The sequence below is a fragment of the Mastomys coucha genome, unplaced genomic scaffold (genome assembly GCF_008632895.1).
Source record: "Mastomys coucha isolate ucsf_1 unplaced genomic scaffold, UCSF_Mcou_1 pScaffold9, whole genome shotgun sequence".
Classification (NCBI taxonomy): domain Eukaryota; kingdom Metazoa; phylum Chordata; class Mammalia; order Rodentia; family Muridae; genus Mastomys; species Mastomys coucha.
In genome coordinates this window covers 51388276-51403048 of record NW_022196915.1, presented here as the reverse complement: position 1 = coordinate 51403048, position 14773 = coordinate 51388276, and the positions used below count along the sequence as shown (strand labels likewise).

The 14773-nt window shown below is 42.7% G+C and overlaps 1 protein-coding gene across 5 annotated transcripts in view; it reads right to left on the bottom strand.

Annotated features, from left to right (window-relative positions):
- Kif13b (kinesin family member 13B) overlaps positions 1 to 14773 on the bottom strand; it is a 169918-nt gene that overhangs the window by 97233 nt on the left and 57912 nt on the right. For 3 of the 5 annotated variants that reach the window (XM_031362706.1, XM_031362709.1, XM_031362710.1), the window contains exons 3-5: positions 9566 to 9578; positions 2602 to 2662; positions 1298 to 1390 (exon numbers count right to left, since the gene is read on the bottom strand). In XM_031362706.1, coding sequence (XP_031218566.1) covers positions 1298 to 1390; positions 2602 to 2662; positions 9566 to 9578 — 167 coding nt within the window. Of the gene's footprint in view, positions 1 to 1297; positions 1391 to 2601; positions 2663 to 9565; positions 9579 to 13085; positions 13616 to 14773 lie in introns of those variants that run through there. The other 2 variants (XM_031362708.1, XM_031362707.1) reach the window with 2 other exon arrangements.

Genomic DNA, 14773 nt, shown 5'->3' with positions numbered 1-14773 from the left:
GGACGGGAAGGGAAGGGAAGGGAAGGGAAGGGAAGGGAAGGGAAGGGAAGGGAAGGGAAGGGAAGGAAGAATGGACATACCAGAAAACACGGACAAATGAAAAGGGGAAAGGCTAAACTACCATGGCTCCACTACCTGGAGCTAACACATGGCACTCAGGTATCCTCTGCCCCTCTCAGTACCAAATGGCTCTGTGATATTTGTGTGCTTTCAACCTCACAGGTTGTTTCTGTCTCACCTGTCAGAATACCTAAAATTTCTATTTCCAACTTTTCAAGCCCTTCCTAAAGTGAACGAAGGGTACATCATCATGCCAATCCTGTGGGAGGGTCTGAAGTCTCAAAATGAAGAAATGAGGAAGCAGAAAGGCCTGTCTGGTGAAAGGCAGGGGAAAGAGAGGAATTAGCACCACCTGGCTCAGAATTTCTGTTCTTTGGACATAACACATGATGTCCAACCCCATCATAAACACTGTTCTATGAAGAACAGTATTCAGTTAGACAGATCACATGATGTACCGTTATGAAAGCAACTAGCTTTACTTTTAAAAAAAAATATTTTTTTTTGGGGGGGGGGGTTGATACAGGGCTTCTCTGCATAGACCTAGCTGTCCTGGAACTCACTTTGTAGATCAGGCTGGCCTCAGACTCAGAAACATGTCTGCCTCTGCCTACCAAGTGCTGGGATTAAATGCCTGCGCCACCACTGCCTGGCTTTTTTCTTTAATTACGAAGTATAAATGCCTAAAGTCCTTACCAGTTACGACTAGTACGATATTAACAAGTGGGTTCTTTTAAAAATACTTTTTTCTGTAGTTTTGGTTAATGTGTGTGCGTGTTTTGCACTATTTGCATGCCTAGTGCCCAGAGAGGCCAGAAGAGGGTTTCAGGTCCCCTGGACTGGAGTTACAGGTGGCTGTGAGCCACCCTGTATGTGCTGGGAACTTCACACAGGTCCTCTGGAAGAATACCAAGTGTTCTTAATCACTGAACCATCTTTCCAGCACCATATCTGGTTTCTTTTTTGTTTTCTGACAAATTATAAAGGAGAAGGAAGAGGAAGAGGAAGAAAAGGAGGAAGAGGAAGAAAAGAAAGTTCACACGGAAAAAAATAAAGTCAAACAACTTTAATCCTAATTTTCCTGTGCTGTCTTAGAAATCATCCTACTGCCTACTTGTATCATCTGTGAGAGAAACTAACATAGGATAAGTAAGCAGTGTGGCCCAGTAAGCATGGCTTCACTTTCACCTTCATGGATGGATGCCCAAATGTACGAGTATATGTTAGCTCACATTACCTGTCTGCCCATAAGCAAAGATGCAGGCATTGTAGCCATCAAATGCATTCTGAAGAATGTTCTCCCCAAGGCACTTGAAAACATCATCTTGACCTAAAAGACAGGAAAGTGATATTTTATGGGCAAAGAACACATGAACAAATAAGAAATCAAACAAAATCTCAAAAAAAAAAAATACAATCAGCTTATTTATCCCCAAGGTTTTTAAAGTTGATAGATGCTTCCAACACCTTCTGTCCCATAGATTACTTCTAGTTAGAATGAGAAAAAGAGTCAGTAAATGGTCTCTGTAAACATGTTTGAACAAGGACACCCATCAGGCTATGCAATGCAGAGCTCAAGAGTTGCTTATTTTACAGTCAACACCTAAGATTCAACAATCTTCTCTATATATTGTATATGTGTCATGTGTATGTGTGTTTGTGTGTTGTCACATATATGGAGGTCAAAAGACAATCTTAGAATTCACTATGTGGATCCTGGAGATTAAACTCAGATCATCAGGCCTGGTACAAGTACCTTTACTATCTGAACCATCTCACCAGTCTTAAACATCTAAAATTTAAATTTAGGATGTGCCTAAAACTACATACCATACTTTTATTCAAAGTATACTAGAGTTCAGAAAATTCATGTACATCAATTATTCGCTTTCCTTCTTCCTTATGAAAATTTCAAGTTATACAACCTACAATTCATAACATTTATAACAGGGAGTGGGATTCTGGAAACAGGGGCCAGAGACACAGTTCGTAAGTTCAGAGCACTTGCTGTTCTTGCAGAGGACCTAGATTCAGTTCTCAGCATCCACATGGAGAAATGAGAATAGGCAGTTATCTTTGGGAAGGTAATTGAACAGGGGTAAACAAAAACTGAGACTCCCAGGGTTGTGGTAATGGGGGAAGAGAGACTCTCTGGCAGGCCTGAAGAACTGGCAAGCTCACAGAGGTGTGTAAGGACTAGAACTTAGGCTCCAATATAGGGGTCCTCTCTACTTATGCCAGGTCCCTCTAGACCACATCACAGATATCATGGGGACCTGTATGCCTAAGATGTAGCTCCTGGTCCCATGAGATGAAAGAGAAAGGGCCTCTGTGAGATCTTATAATCATAGATATTCATCATCTCACCCCCCAAGAACATCACATTGAAGCCACTGAAGTCTCTTGGTCCCTAGACAGCACAAAATCTTTCAGAGCAAACACTGGAAGTAGCTGCCTGGACACTGTTTAAAAGTTGCACCAAATGATGCCATGGTAACGGATGGAGAACACACCAAAGTGCACGGGAAACTGCGCCATTACCTGCATACTTCTCTCGGACAGATTCATCCATGGACCAGAAACAGTGATCATAAGCAAATATCTGTTAGAAGGAAAACATAAGACAAGTGCATGAAGAACAAACTTAACATCACATAGTGCCATTATAATAATGCATAGAATTGTTAACCAACTTACTAGACAGGCCTGATGGCACCTGAAAGACTGAAGCAGCTGATAGCCAAGTTTCAGGCCAGCCTAAGCTACACAATGATAATATTTCAGCTACCCACCCCTCAGATAAAACACCAATACTTGATGCCAGAGAGTGGATGTTAGTGATGCATATAGTCCCACATTGACAACTGTGTGATATAGAGCCATATTACATGAAAAACCATCTATACTGGTAAGCAAAAAGGAAGCTTGGGGGATGATATGCACAGTAGCATCTATGTGTGTGTACAGTTATAAAAAGAAAGTTTGTTTTTACTGTTTGGCTAGCTGGTTTTCTGAAACAGGGTCTTAATAGTCTCAGTCATTCTGTCTGTCTCTTTCTCTTCCACTTGAAGTATCTACCCAAGTTTGCCAGCATTTATCTAGCTGTACTGGCTGATTTTGTGTCAACTTGACACAAATTAGAGTCATTAGAAAGGAAGGAACTTTAAGGCATTTTCTCAATTAGTGATCAGTGGGGAAGAGCTCAGTCCTTTGTGGACTAAGAGAAGTTGGTACCAGAAGTAGGGTGTTGCTATGACACACCTGACCATGTTTTGGAAGGATTATGGAAGGACTTTGGAACTTTGAGCTAGAAGAGCCATTGAGTTTTAAGAGTTTAGCCGGGCAGTGCTGGTGCACGCCTTTAATCCCAGCACTTGGGAGGCAGAGGCAGGCGGATTTCTGAGTTCGAGGCCAGCCTGTTCTACAGAGTGAGTTCCAGGACAGCCAGAGCTATTCAGAGAAACCCTGTCTTGAAAAACCAAAAAAAAAAAAAAAAAAAGAGTTTAGTAAGATAAGAATATTGAGAACAGTACAAGAGATGGAGGCCTGGCTTATAAGGTTTCAGAGGGAAGTTTAAAGACTCTACCAGGGCTCGTTGCTATTTTGTTATTTTGCCCCCCCATCCTACTACCCTCCCCCGGGGAGCTGAGGACAGGGCAGGCACTCTACCACTGAGCTAAATCCCCAACACCATTTGCTATTTTGAATTAAGATTCAATTGTTCTGGTCAGCTGGGGCCAAAGAGCTGAAGAGTCGGCCATAATTAACAAGGGACCAGTATCTCGAAAATGAAATCTTTGTGTTGTTCCTGGGAGCTAGGAAGTTAGCAGTGATTGAGACCAGCATCAATGAGATAAAATCTTCTGGAAAGTGTTTCCTGAGAGCACAGAAAAACTGTGTTCCAGAACTGGTTGAAGTTATAACTTGTGCTGTCAGCAGAACTTGGTAATATAACAGTCACCCAGATAGTACTAGTCTTGAAGGCATGAAAGGGTTACTGAGAGCAGCTGAGGCTTGCACTGTGAGAAGCCAAGAGAGGCCATTAGTGAAGGTCCAGCCTCAGTAGCAGTTGAAGACCCAGCAGTGAAGGGATCATGAGGAAAAGTTGAGACCTGGTACCATGAAGAAAGCCTATTGGTTAAAGTGCAGCCCAGTTGCAGCAGAGGAACCCAGCAATTTTGTAGATGTCAATACTATGGGATGACTACCAAGGACAGCAGCAGTGGAGTGGAGCCAGCAAGAGCCTAGAAGAAAAGCTGTGTGTGCTGCTGAGGACAGAGCATAGGAAGTTACCCAAGCTCCTTGGAGGAACAAGAAGATTGTGAATGGATCTCAGTCATTATATGTTGTGTTGTGCACAATGATTGAACTCGGTTTTGCTTTGGTTTGATTGTGACTGTGCCCAGGTTCTTCCCTCTTGAAGTAAGAAAGTATTTAATTTTGATTTTTATAGGGGCTCATAGCCAAAAGACTTTGAACTATAGAGTGAGTTCCAGGACAGCCAGAGCTACACAGAGAAACCCTGTCTTAAAAAAATCAAAAAAAAAAAAAAAAGATTTATTTATTATATGTAAGTACACTGTGGCTGTCTTCAGACACTGCAGAAGAGGGCGTCAGATCTCATTACAGATCGTTATGAGTCACCATGTAGTTGTTGGAATTTGAACTCAGGACCTTTGGAAGAGCAGTCAGTGCTCTTAACTGCTGAGCTATCTCTCCAGCCTGAGATTAGATTTTTTTTTTTCGAGACAGGGTTTCTCTGTGTAGTCCTGGCTGTCCTGGAACTCACTCTGTAGACCAGGCTGGCCTCGAACTCAGAAATCTGCCTGCCTCTGCCTCCCAAGTGCTGGGATCAAAGGCGTGCGCCACCACCGCCCAGCAATTAGATATATTTTTATAAGCCTTTTTTGGAGCTGGAGAGATGGCTCAGCGATTAAGAGCACTGACTGCTCTTCCAAAGGTCCAGAGTTCAAATCCCAGCAACCATATGGTGGCTTACAACTATCTACAATGGATCTGATGCCCTCTTCTGATGTGTCTGAAGAGAATGATAGTGTATTCACATGCATAAAATAAATAAGTTAAAAAGAAAAAAAAAAAAACGAAAATAAACTTTTTTTGAAGGCCGGACAGTGGTGGCACATGCCTTTAATCTTAGCACTTAGGAGGTTTAGACAGGTGGATTTCTGAGTTCGAGGCCAGCCTGGTCTAGAGTTCCAGGACAGCCAAGGCTACACAGAGAAACCCTCCCTCAAAAAACAAAACAAAAAACAAACTAAAAAAAAAACTTTTTTTTGTTTTGTTGTTCGAGACAGGGTTTTTTCTATGTGTAACTTTGTCCTAGAACTTACTCTGTAGATCAAGCTGGCCTCTGCCTCCCAAGTGCTGGGATTAAAGGCATACACCACCACTGCCCACCAAAAAAAAACCCTGAAATTTTAATATTTGAATTTGTAAAGACTGTGGACCTTTTTAATGTTTTCAATGTGAGATCTTGGAGGTAAATAAGAAAGAAAGGTTATAGATTAATAGTGATGTTTTTGTGTGTCAAGATGACAAAGAGTAAGTTGTACTGACTGGTTTTGTGTCAATTTGACATAAGCTAGAGCCATCAGAGAGGTAGGAGCCTCAGTTAAGAAAAAGCCTCTATTCGATCGATCCAGCTGTAAGGCATTTTCTCAATTAGTGATCAATGAGGGAAGGCCTAGCCCATTGTGGGTGGGAACACCCCTAGGCTGTAGTCTTGGGTTCTATAAGAAAGCAGGCTGAGCAAACCAGGGGAAGCAGGCCAGTAAGCAGCACCCTCCACGGCCTCTGCATCATTCCTGCCTCCAGGTACCTGCCCTGCTTGAGTTCCTGCCCTGTGTGAGTTTCCGTCCTGACTTCCTTTAGAGAGGAATAGCAATGTGGAAATGTGAGCTGAATAAACCCTTTCCTCCCCAACTTGCTTTTTGGTCATGATGTTTTGTTGCACCAACAGAAACCCTAACTCAAACATTAGCACAACTTAAATCAAAGAAAGAAAACTTTAGAGAAACCGGGATTCTTGTTGACAGAAGTGCCACCACTGAGCACAAAGCTGAAGACTAATAAATAGTAGTTCTCATTTACCAAAATCACAAAGTAGCTCCCTTTAAGTTTTAGCAATTTTGTAAATTACTACAAATATCTTCTAGCCCAAAACTGCATGAAGTCAGATGATAATCATACTCTATTCGTGCATGCTCCACTGACAGATCCAAATTAATGAGTATTTTACACAAATAACAGTAAATATTTCCTGATAAAGTTCTTTATGTAGCTAGCTAGTATCTTATTAAAGCCTTTGACCCTGTCCCTTCTGTCAAACATGGTGCAGTGGACACTGGCTTCAAGAGGCTATGTTTGCTTCTCTTGCTAATAATATGCTTCGCTTCCTTAGAAAACAATTTGTTGAATAGTTAGGAATGAGCTTAAGTGTAGCTTAGCACTTGTTATCTGACATGTATAAGGTACATAGTTTGATTCTCCAAGAACCAACCAGATTAACTGCACTAACCTGTCAATGTTAAACTTGGAAGTTAGGTTTGATATGAAGCAGGCCTTTCATCTGAGTGGTTTTTGTGTTTGGGGGGCTTTCCATTATAAGCAGCAAATACTATACTATACTATATTATACTATACATTAAATTTGAGCTTTTGGGGGTCTTGTTTTGTTTTGAGACCAGGCTGGCCTCAAACTCCCAGATATTCACCTGCCTCTGCCCATTGATTGCTGGGATTAAAGGTGTGCAGCATCACATGCCCAGTGCCATTCTTTTTTTAAAATTATAAATTATTAGGTGAACATACAAAGCAGTGGGCTTCCTGCTGACATCTGTGTCATTTCACACATATGCTGCTTTAACTTTTCTCCTCTCCCACTGGTCCCCCTTGTTCCTTTCTTTCTAAATAAACAGTTTTTTGAATCATAAAGGTTTTTCAATGGACAAAGAATATAGTCATATTAACAAATTCCACAGAATATAAAATAGAAATACAGTGGTGAAATGGTTTAGAGGGTAAATGTGCTTGCCACCAAGTCTGATGACCTGAGTTTGATTACCCAGGATTCAACTGGTGAAAGAAAAGAACTCATTCCCCAAAGTTGTCCTATGACCGTTATGTGCTTGACACAGCATGCACATGACAGGGTAAGCATGTGGGAGTATACACTCACATTGCACACACACTGTTGTCAATGGGCCTGTGCTGTTCTTATGAACAAACCACCTGGTGAATAAAAGAGCCAATCACTGGGCAAGCAGGAGGGACTTCTGCGTTGGACAGAGGAAGAGAGGAAGCAGGAGAGAGTTAGGTCCTTTTTGGACGGGGACAGCATGAGGACAAGATGTAACTACGAGTGTCTTCTGGTTTCCAGGATGGATCCATCAGGATTTGCCACCAGAGGATTTAAATTTAATAAGACATACAAGTTAGGATTTTAGTTGTTGCACCCAGCAATTGAGTGACCGTTGTTTCTGAACTGTTTGTGTTGCGTTTTCCTTCACCCAAGGCTCATCTGGGTTCAAGAGAGAAAGGTAGGCAGCAAAGCGAGTTTGCCTGAGGTGCTCCACAAAGGTTGTGGGGTTTTGAAGCACAGGGTCGGCATGGTAATGACCCACCAGTGGGAACCTAGCGAGCTGGGTGGAGAGATTGTGGAGTTCTGAGTCAGGCTCTCCACAAAATAAAAACAGGTCAGCCAGTGTATGGCTAGCCAGGCTGCTGGGACAGAGAGCTGCTGGCACAAGCGCAGAACACACCAGTAATACTTCCCGTTACGACATACAATAAATACATCTTTTATAAATAAAGACAGTCTCCCCCTTGCCAACTACACCTCTCACCCACAGGAAGCAATCTGTTAAGGATATAGGCTTCCCCTCCCAGGGAAGAGAAAGGAGGGAGGGAGCTTCAAAGCATTTTCTCTATGCAGTGAGAACAGTTCACAGGAAATGAACATGGCAAGTCTGTAGCATTGTGAAGTGGTTTCTTCACACCTTTACTGGTCTCCGTCTTCCTCTGCTCCAGTGCCCTTTCATAGCAAAAACGTCCACAAACATAAGAAGACCAGTGTCACATTCAAGTACCATTTAAAAGGTCACTGGGGATCCCAAAAAGCATGTGTGCACATATTTCAGCAACAGTAACAGCAGAGAGTTACATACAGCTCAACCACAGGCTGTAAAACAAAACCAAGCCCAAGAATGTAGGCAAACTGAACTTCCTGGGAGTTCTAAGTAACTTCAGAGAACTGGCCAGTTAAAGCAGGATTCCTGCTGGCAGAAGACCTGCAAGAATAGGACCCACGGGGACTCAGCAGTTAAGAGCATTTGTTCTGTCAGAGGACATGGTTCCCAAGCACCTACATGGTGCTTATAACCATCTGTAACTCCAGACCCAGGGGAGTCTATATCTTCTTAACTCCATAAGCCCAGGAATGCATATGGTGCACATACATGCAGGAAGGCAAAACACTTAGATACATGAAATAAAACAAACAAATCTTAAAAAAACAAAAAACAAAAAAAAACAAAACAAAACAAAACAAAAAAAACTCTAAGACCCTCAGAAGACAAAGAAGCCAACACCACACAAAAAGTTAGTTCGGTGAGTAAAGGGGTCTGCCATCAAGCATGAGCTCAATGCTTGGTGTCCAAGTGGTGTAAGAAAAGATGCTTCAATGCCTCAAAGTCTTTGACTGACCTATGCACATGTGCAGTATGATATGCCAAAAAAAGAAATTTAATTTTAAAAATGTAGTTAAGGACTAGAGAGATGGCTCAGCAGTATTGACTGTTCTTCCAGAGGTTCTAAATTCAATTCCCAGCAACCAGATGGTGGTTCACAACCATCTGTAATGGGTTCTGACGCCCTCTTCTGGTGTGTCTGAAGATAGCTGCAGTGTACTCATATAAATTAAAGGAAGGAAGGGAGGGAGGGAGAAAGGGAGGGAGAAAAGGAGGGAGGAAGGGAAGAAGGAAGGAAGACAGAATCCAGCTTCAGGTATTTCATTATAATAACAGAATAATAAGGACTTCACTCTTTTTTAAAAAATGTAATTAAAAAAAAGTTTTAAAAGTAGTCTCAGAATTTGGCTCCAATGTAAGTTGCAAGCACAGCCCCTAGAGGAAGCTGGAGCCCATCATCAGGGCTCCATCGGGATCCCATGGGTCTGGCAAAGCATCCCAACTGCCTAGGAGCAAGATGAGTTGGACTGGCACAGAGTGACCAGTCTGCAACAATCAGCTTCATGCTAATAATCTACAGCACACAAGGAACCCGTGTTGGGCTGCTAGGTGACTAGGCAGAGCTGGCCAGAATGCACTGTGCCAATAAGTAGTTCTGGAGTTGTGAGACAGATGACAGCTTATATTGCTTTTATAAACTGGCAGGAAGAAGGAATTTTCAGTTTTGATAAGAAAATGTCCAGTACTTCAAGGATATACACAGGAATCTCTACAAGCATCATGTGAAGAACTCTTACCTTCGGTTGGCCCCTGAGTTTCAGACAGCGATGTTGCCATGCACATGAAAAAAAAAAAAAAAAAAAAAAAAAAAAAAAAAAAAGGAAACAAGAGTTAGCAAAAAAGTGTAGTTTAGAAAACTCTTTTTGAGGCTGGTGAGATGGCTCAGCAGGTTAAGAGCACCAGCTGCACTTCTGAAGGTCCTGAGTTCAAATCCCAGCAACCACATGGTGGCTCACAACCACTCATAATGAGATCCGACACCCTCTTCTGGTATGTCTGAAGACAGCTACAGTATACTTATTTATAATAATAAATAAATCTTTGGGCCAGAGCAAGCAGGGCCAACTGGAGCGAGCAGAGGTCCTAAAGTCAATTCCCAAACAACCAGATGAAGGCTCACAACTATTTGTACAGCTACAGTGTGTACTCATATACATAAAATAAATAAATAAATCTTTAAAGGAAAAAAGGAAAGAAAAATTTTTTTGAACCGCAAAAGATAATGAATGTAAACTTTGCAATAAGAAAACAAACACCAGCAGGCCCTCACAACTATAAGCCTCATAACATTCAGCATCTGGAGGAAGGAGGATTAGGAGTTTAAGGTCATACTGAGCTACACAGCAAGCTTAGTATTAGTCTAGGCTCTGTAAGATTCTGTCTCAAGGGGAAGGGGAGTTCGAAGGGAAGGTAAAAGAAAAAGGGATAAAAAGGAAAAGAAAAAATAATACTTTTGAAACCAAATAGTAAATGAAAGGTAAATTAATACCAATGAAGGGAGGGAACAGGTTAACCTGACTAACCTGTGACTCTCCAGCAGGAAGAAGGACCTGAGTTCTGAGAGAACTTAGGGGCCCTAATGGCTCTGTGCATTTTTGTTCATTCTTGTATACACCTGAATATGCTTGGCCCATGGGAAGTAGCACTATTAGGAGGTGTGGCCTTGTTGAAAGAAGTGTGTCACTGTATAGGTGCACTTTAAGGTCTAATGCTCAAGCACCTCCAGTGTGTATGAAAGTCTCCTGCTGGCCTTCAGATCCGGATCAAGGTGGAGAACTCTCAGCTCCTTCTCCAGCACCATTTCTGCCTGCATGCTGCCAAGCTTCCCACCACGGTAATAATGGACTGAACCTCTGAAACTGTAAGCCAGCCCCAATTAAATGCTTGTTTGCCTTTATAAGAGTTGCCTTGGTCATGGTGTCTCTTCACATCAATAAAACTCTAAGACAAACATCTCATAAATCATCCTTTTCAAAAGTTTGACTTCTGAGCCAGGTGGGACTGTATCTCTCTGTAATCCCAGCTACCAGGGGGAATGGGGGTTAAGCCAAGAAGACTATAGCTCTGAGACCAGCCTGGGTTATATAATTAAATCCTGTCTTTGTGTGAAGAGATGGCTCAGTGGTCATCTGCTCTTCCAGAGGACTGGGATTCAGTTTTTAGTATCCACATGGCAGCTCACAATTGTCTGTAACCTAACCCTGACACTCTCTTTTGGCCTCCTCAGGCACTAGTATGGCATGTGGTGCATAGATGTACATATAAGCAAAATAACCATACAAATAAAAAATAATTGTAATTTTTAAAAATCTTGTCTCAACCACCATCCCCTCCCTCCAAGAGAAACTACCTGTTGTCTGATTTCACATTTAGAACTTTCCTGAGGTTTTCACAGCAGCCAATTATACTCTTTACCTATCCAGATCTCTGTATCCAGTGGGACTTCTGTTCTGGCTCAGGAAAAAAGGTTACATTAAAGGAACAACTAATTTATTAACAGTGAGCTCCTATTTTCTGGGTCACTTGGTATATACTCTCTTCACTTGCCAATCCACTTCAACCTTCCCTTGGTCCCTCTGTCTGAAACTGCCAAAAAAATAACTAAGACCTGAGATCCAACAAACTCCCAGAGACCCTTCACCCCAAATCACCAATTGTTATCCTTGAACAAGGCTGCTTTCATGTCCTCCCACTCCACAGACATTAATACATACACATACTTATTTTTTTCCTGGACCAACGGAAAGCAAGCAAGTGCAGAATTCTACATAATATCCATGCTCACTTATGTTCACACTGCAAACTCAAAACCAACTTAAGGATAAAAGAAAGTATGCTCTCCCATTTTTTGTTTGTTTTAAGATGAGTTCTCACTATCTATTCCATGCCAGCCTAGAATTTACTGTTTAGACCCAGCAGACCTCCAATGTGAGCACTCCTGACTTAGAGTCAAAGTGCTACCATTAAAAGCAGGAGTCGTTCCTGGCTTGGAGTCTTCCAGATATTGAGTAAAACAAGAATAATGATCTGGTCCTCCTCAGAGAATCCAACATCCAGCCTAAGCTCGAGTGGATACTACAAACAAATATCCCCAATGGTGTCCATGTGCTTTCCTTGCCCCTTTGCCTTGTAAGGTTTTCTTCTATAAGAAACTTGATACTTATTTGTACCAAATGACTTGAGATGAAGACAATAAATGTCTTGTAGGTGGTGAAAAGTACCTGGTAAATTGGGGGCAACATATCCAATAGGGCTAAGATATGAAGGAAAACCTGTTTTTCTGAACAAACAAGATATGGGCACACCTCCTGACAAAAGCCCTAACCCAGTGAGATGGCTCAGAGGGTAAAGGCACTTGACTGATGTCCTGAGTTTGATCCCTAGGACCCACATAGTGAAAGAAGACCAACTGCCCAAAATGTTCTCTGAAACCTACACATGTGCCATGACATATATGTACCCTCACAATAAATAAATGACCATTTTAAAGCCATTGAATCTATGAAACAGGTCACTGGCAAATGCTACACTTGTTACATGCATCTGAAAGCAAAGCAGATTTTCAACTGTATACAGAGTGTAAAAACTGCAGCCATCCATATGAGGTGTCTGCACATTGCTTCTACAAGGCTCATGGCAACTTCACATGATGTGCTCCTGAGTCCAGACTCACAGATGAGAAGTTGAAAATGTAAGATCCGAGTAAACAGGGACATCTCAGAAAAAAACACTAGGAGGCCAGGAATTTCCTTAATAAAATAAGCTCAGGAACTTTGGGAAGGTGGTGGAACTCTCTGGAAGGGAAAAGCTAATTAACATTCCTCAGATCACAGGGTGAGAACCAACCTACAGGTGGGGACACATTCCACAGGGTGAACCTTTGCCCACCTTCAAACAAGGGAAGTCCTTGCCACCTCATTCCCTGAAGACCAATCAGTTTAAAAAGTCACACTGTTTTGCCAATCACATTGTGTCTAATGGCTGACACCCTGAAAATTGTATAAAAGCTCATTGAACAGCTGTGCAGGGTCATCACCTCTCCTTAGGGTCTGGGACAGCCCCAGTACACTGGAACATTAAAAATCGTCTTGCTTTTTGCATCAATAAGGTCTCCAGTAAGCTAAGGCTTGACAGGGTCTTATAAAAAATCAGAAAAGTTGAAGGATCATCCAACACAGTGGGTCTTATGATTCCCAAACCCACAGTCTTCCTTCCATGCTGGTCAAAATGGTCCAATCCCTCCATTCTGATTATTACCTATGACCTGGTTGGGTCTTTGACAATCAACACAAGCTACAGTTATCTGGGAAGAGGATCCTCAACTGAAAAATGCCTCTCGACGTAGCACCTGGGCAGCGGCATAGAGTGGCAGGTTGGCGCCGGGAGCTCCGGCTCCTCCGGCGGGGCTCGGGGCTCGGTATGAGGCTGGCAAGGCTGTTGCGGGGCGGCACGAGCGTGGGGCCGCTCTGCGCCGTCCCCTGCGCCAGCCGGATCCTGGCCTCAGCCTTGGCCTCGGCCTCGGGCTCTGGGCTGGAGTCGGAGCTTGGCGTTCAGGGCCAGGTGGACTTCTATGCGCGCTTCTCGCCGTCGCCACTCTCCATGAAGCAGTTCTTGGACTTCGGATCAGTAAATGCTTGTGAAAAGACCTCGTTTATGTTTCTGCGGCAAGAGTTGCCTGTTAGATTGGCAAATATTATGAAAGAAATAAGCCTCCTTCCCGATAACCTTCTCAGGACTCCATCCGTACAGCTGGTGCAAAGTTGGTATATCCAAAGCCTTCAGGAGCTGCTTGATTTTAAGGACAAGAGTGCTGAAGATGCTAAAACTATTTATGAATTCACAGACACAGTAATAAGGATCAGAAACCAGCACAATGATGTCATTCCCACCATGGCCCAGGGTGTGACTGAATACAAGGAGAGCTTCCGGGTGGATCCTGTCACCAGCCAAAATGTTCAGTACTTTTTGGATCGATTCTACATGAGCCGCATCTCAATTAGAATGCTACTCAACCAGCACTCTTTATTGTTTGGTGGAAAAGGAAGTCCATCTCATCGAAAACACATTGGAAGCATAAATCCAAACTGCAATGTAGTGGAGGTCATTAAAGATGGCTATGAGAATGCTAGGCGGCTTTGTGATTTGTATTACGTTAACTCTCCTGAGCTAGAACTTGAAGAACTAAATGCGAAATCACCAGGACAGACAATACAAGTGGTTTATGTACCATCCCATCTCTATCACATGGTGTTTGAACTGTTCAAGAATGCAATGAGAGCGACCATGGAGCACCACGCAGACAAAGGTGTTTATCCCCCGATTCAAGTTCATGTCACACTGGGTGAGGAGGATTTGACTGTGAAGATGAGTGACCGGGGAGGTGGTGTTCCACTGAGGAAGATCGACAGACTCTTCAACTACATGTACTCCACCACATCCCTGGCTGGATTTGGTTACAGATTGCCTATATTACGCCTCTATGCACAGTACTTCCAGGGAGACCTAAAGCTGTATTCTTTAGAGGGCTACGGGACGGATGCCGTTATCTACATTAAGGCTCTGTCAACAGAATCCATCGAAAGACTCCCTGTATATAACAAAGCTGCCTGGAAGCATTATAAAACCAACCACGAGGCTGATGACTGGTGTGTGCCCAGCAGAGAGCCAAAAGCCATGACCACATTCCAAAGCTCTTAAATGCACAAGGGACGCCTGGCAAATCCAAATGTGGCTTTGCTAAATTTGGGAAAGATGTATTTGGAACCACATTGTACCAAATATGTCATGTGTGACTTTCACAATTAGTGTTCGCTAAAGGGTCCTAAAGGATCAATTATACCAACTGTATTCTGATAAACATTTGGTTAATTGGGCGTTTTTTTGAACACACATAATTTTGGTCAATTTCCCTTGGTATGGTATGGAGTGTGAAGTTCCTGGTTTCT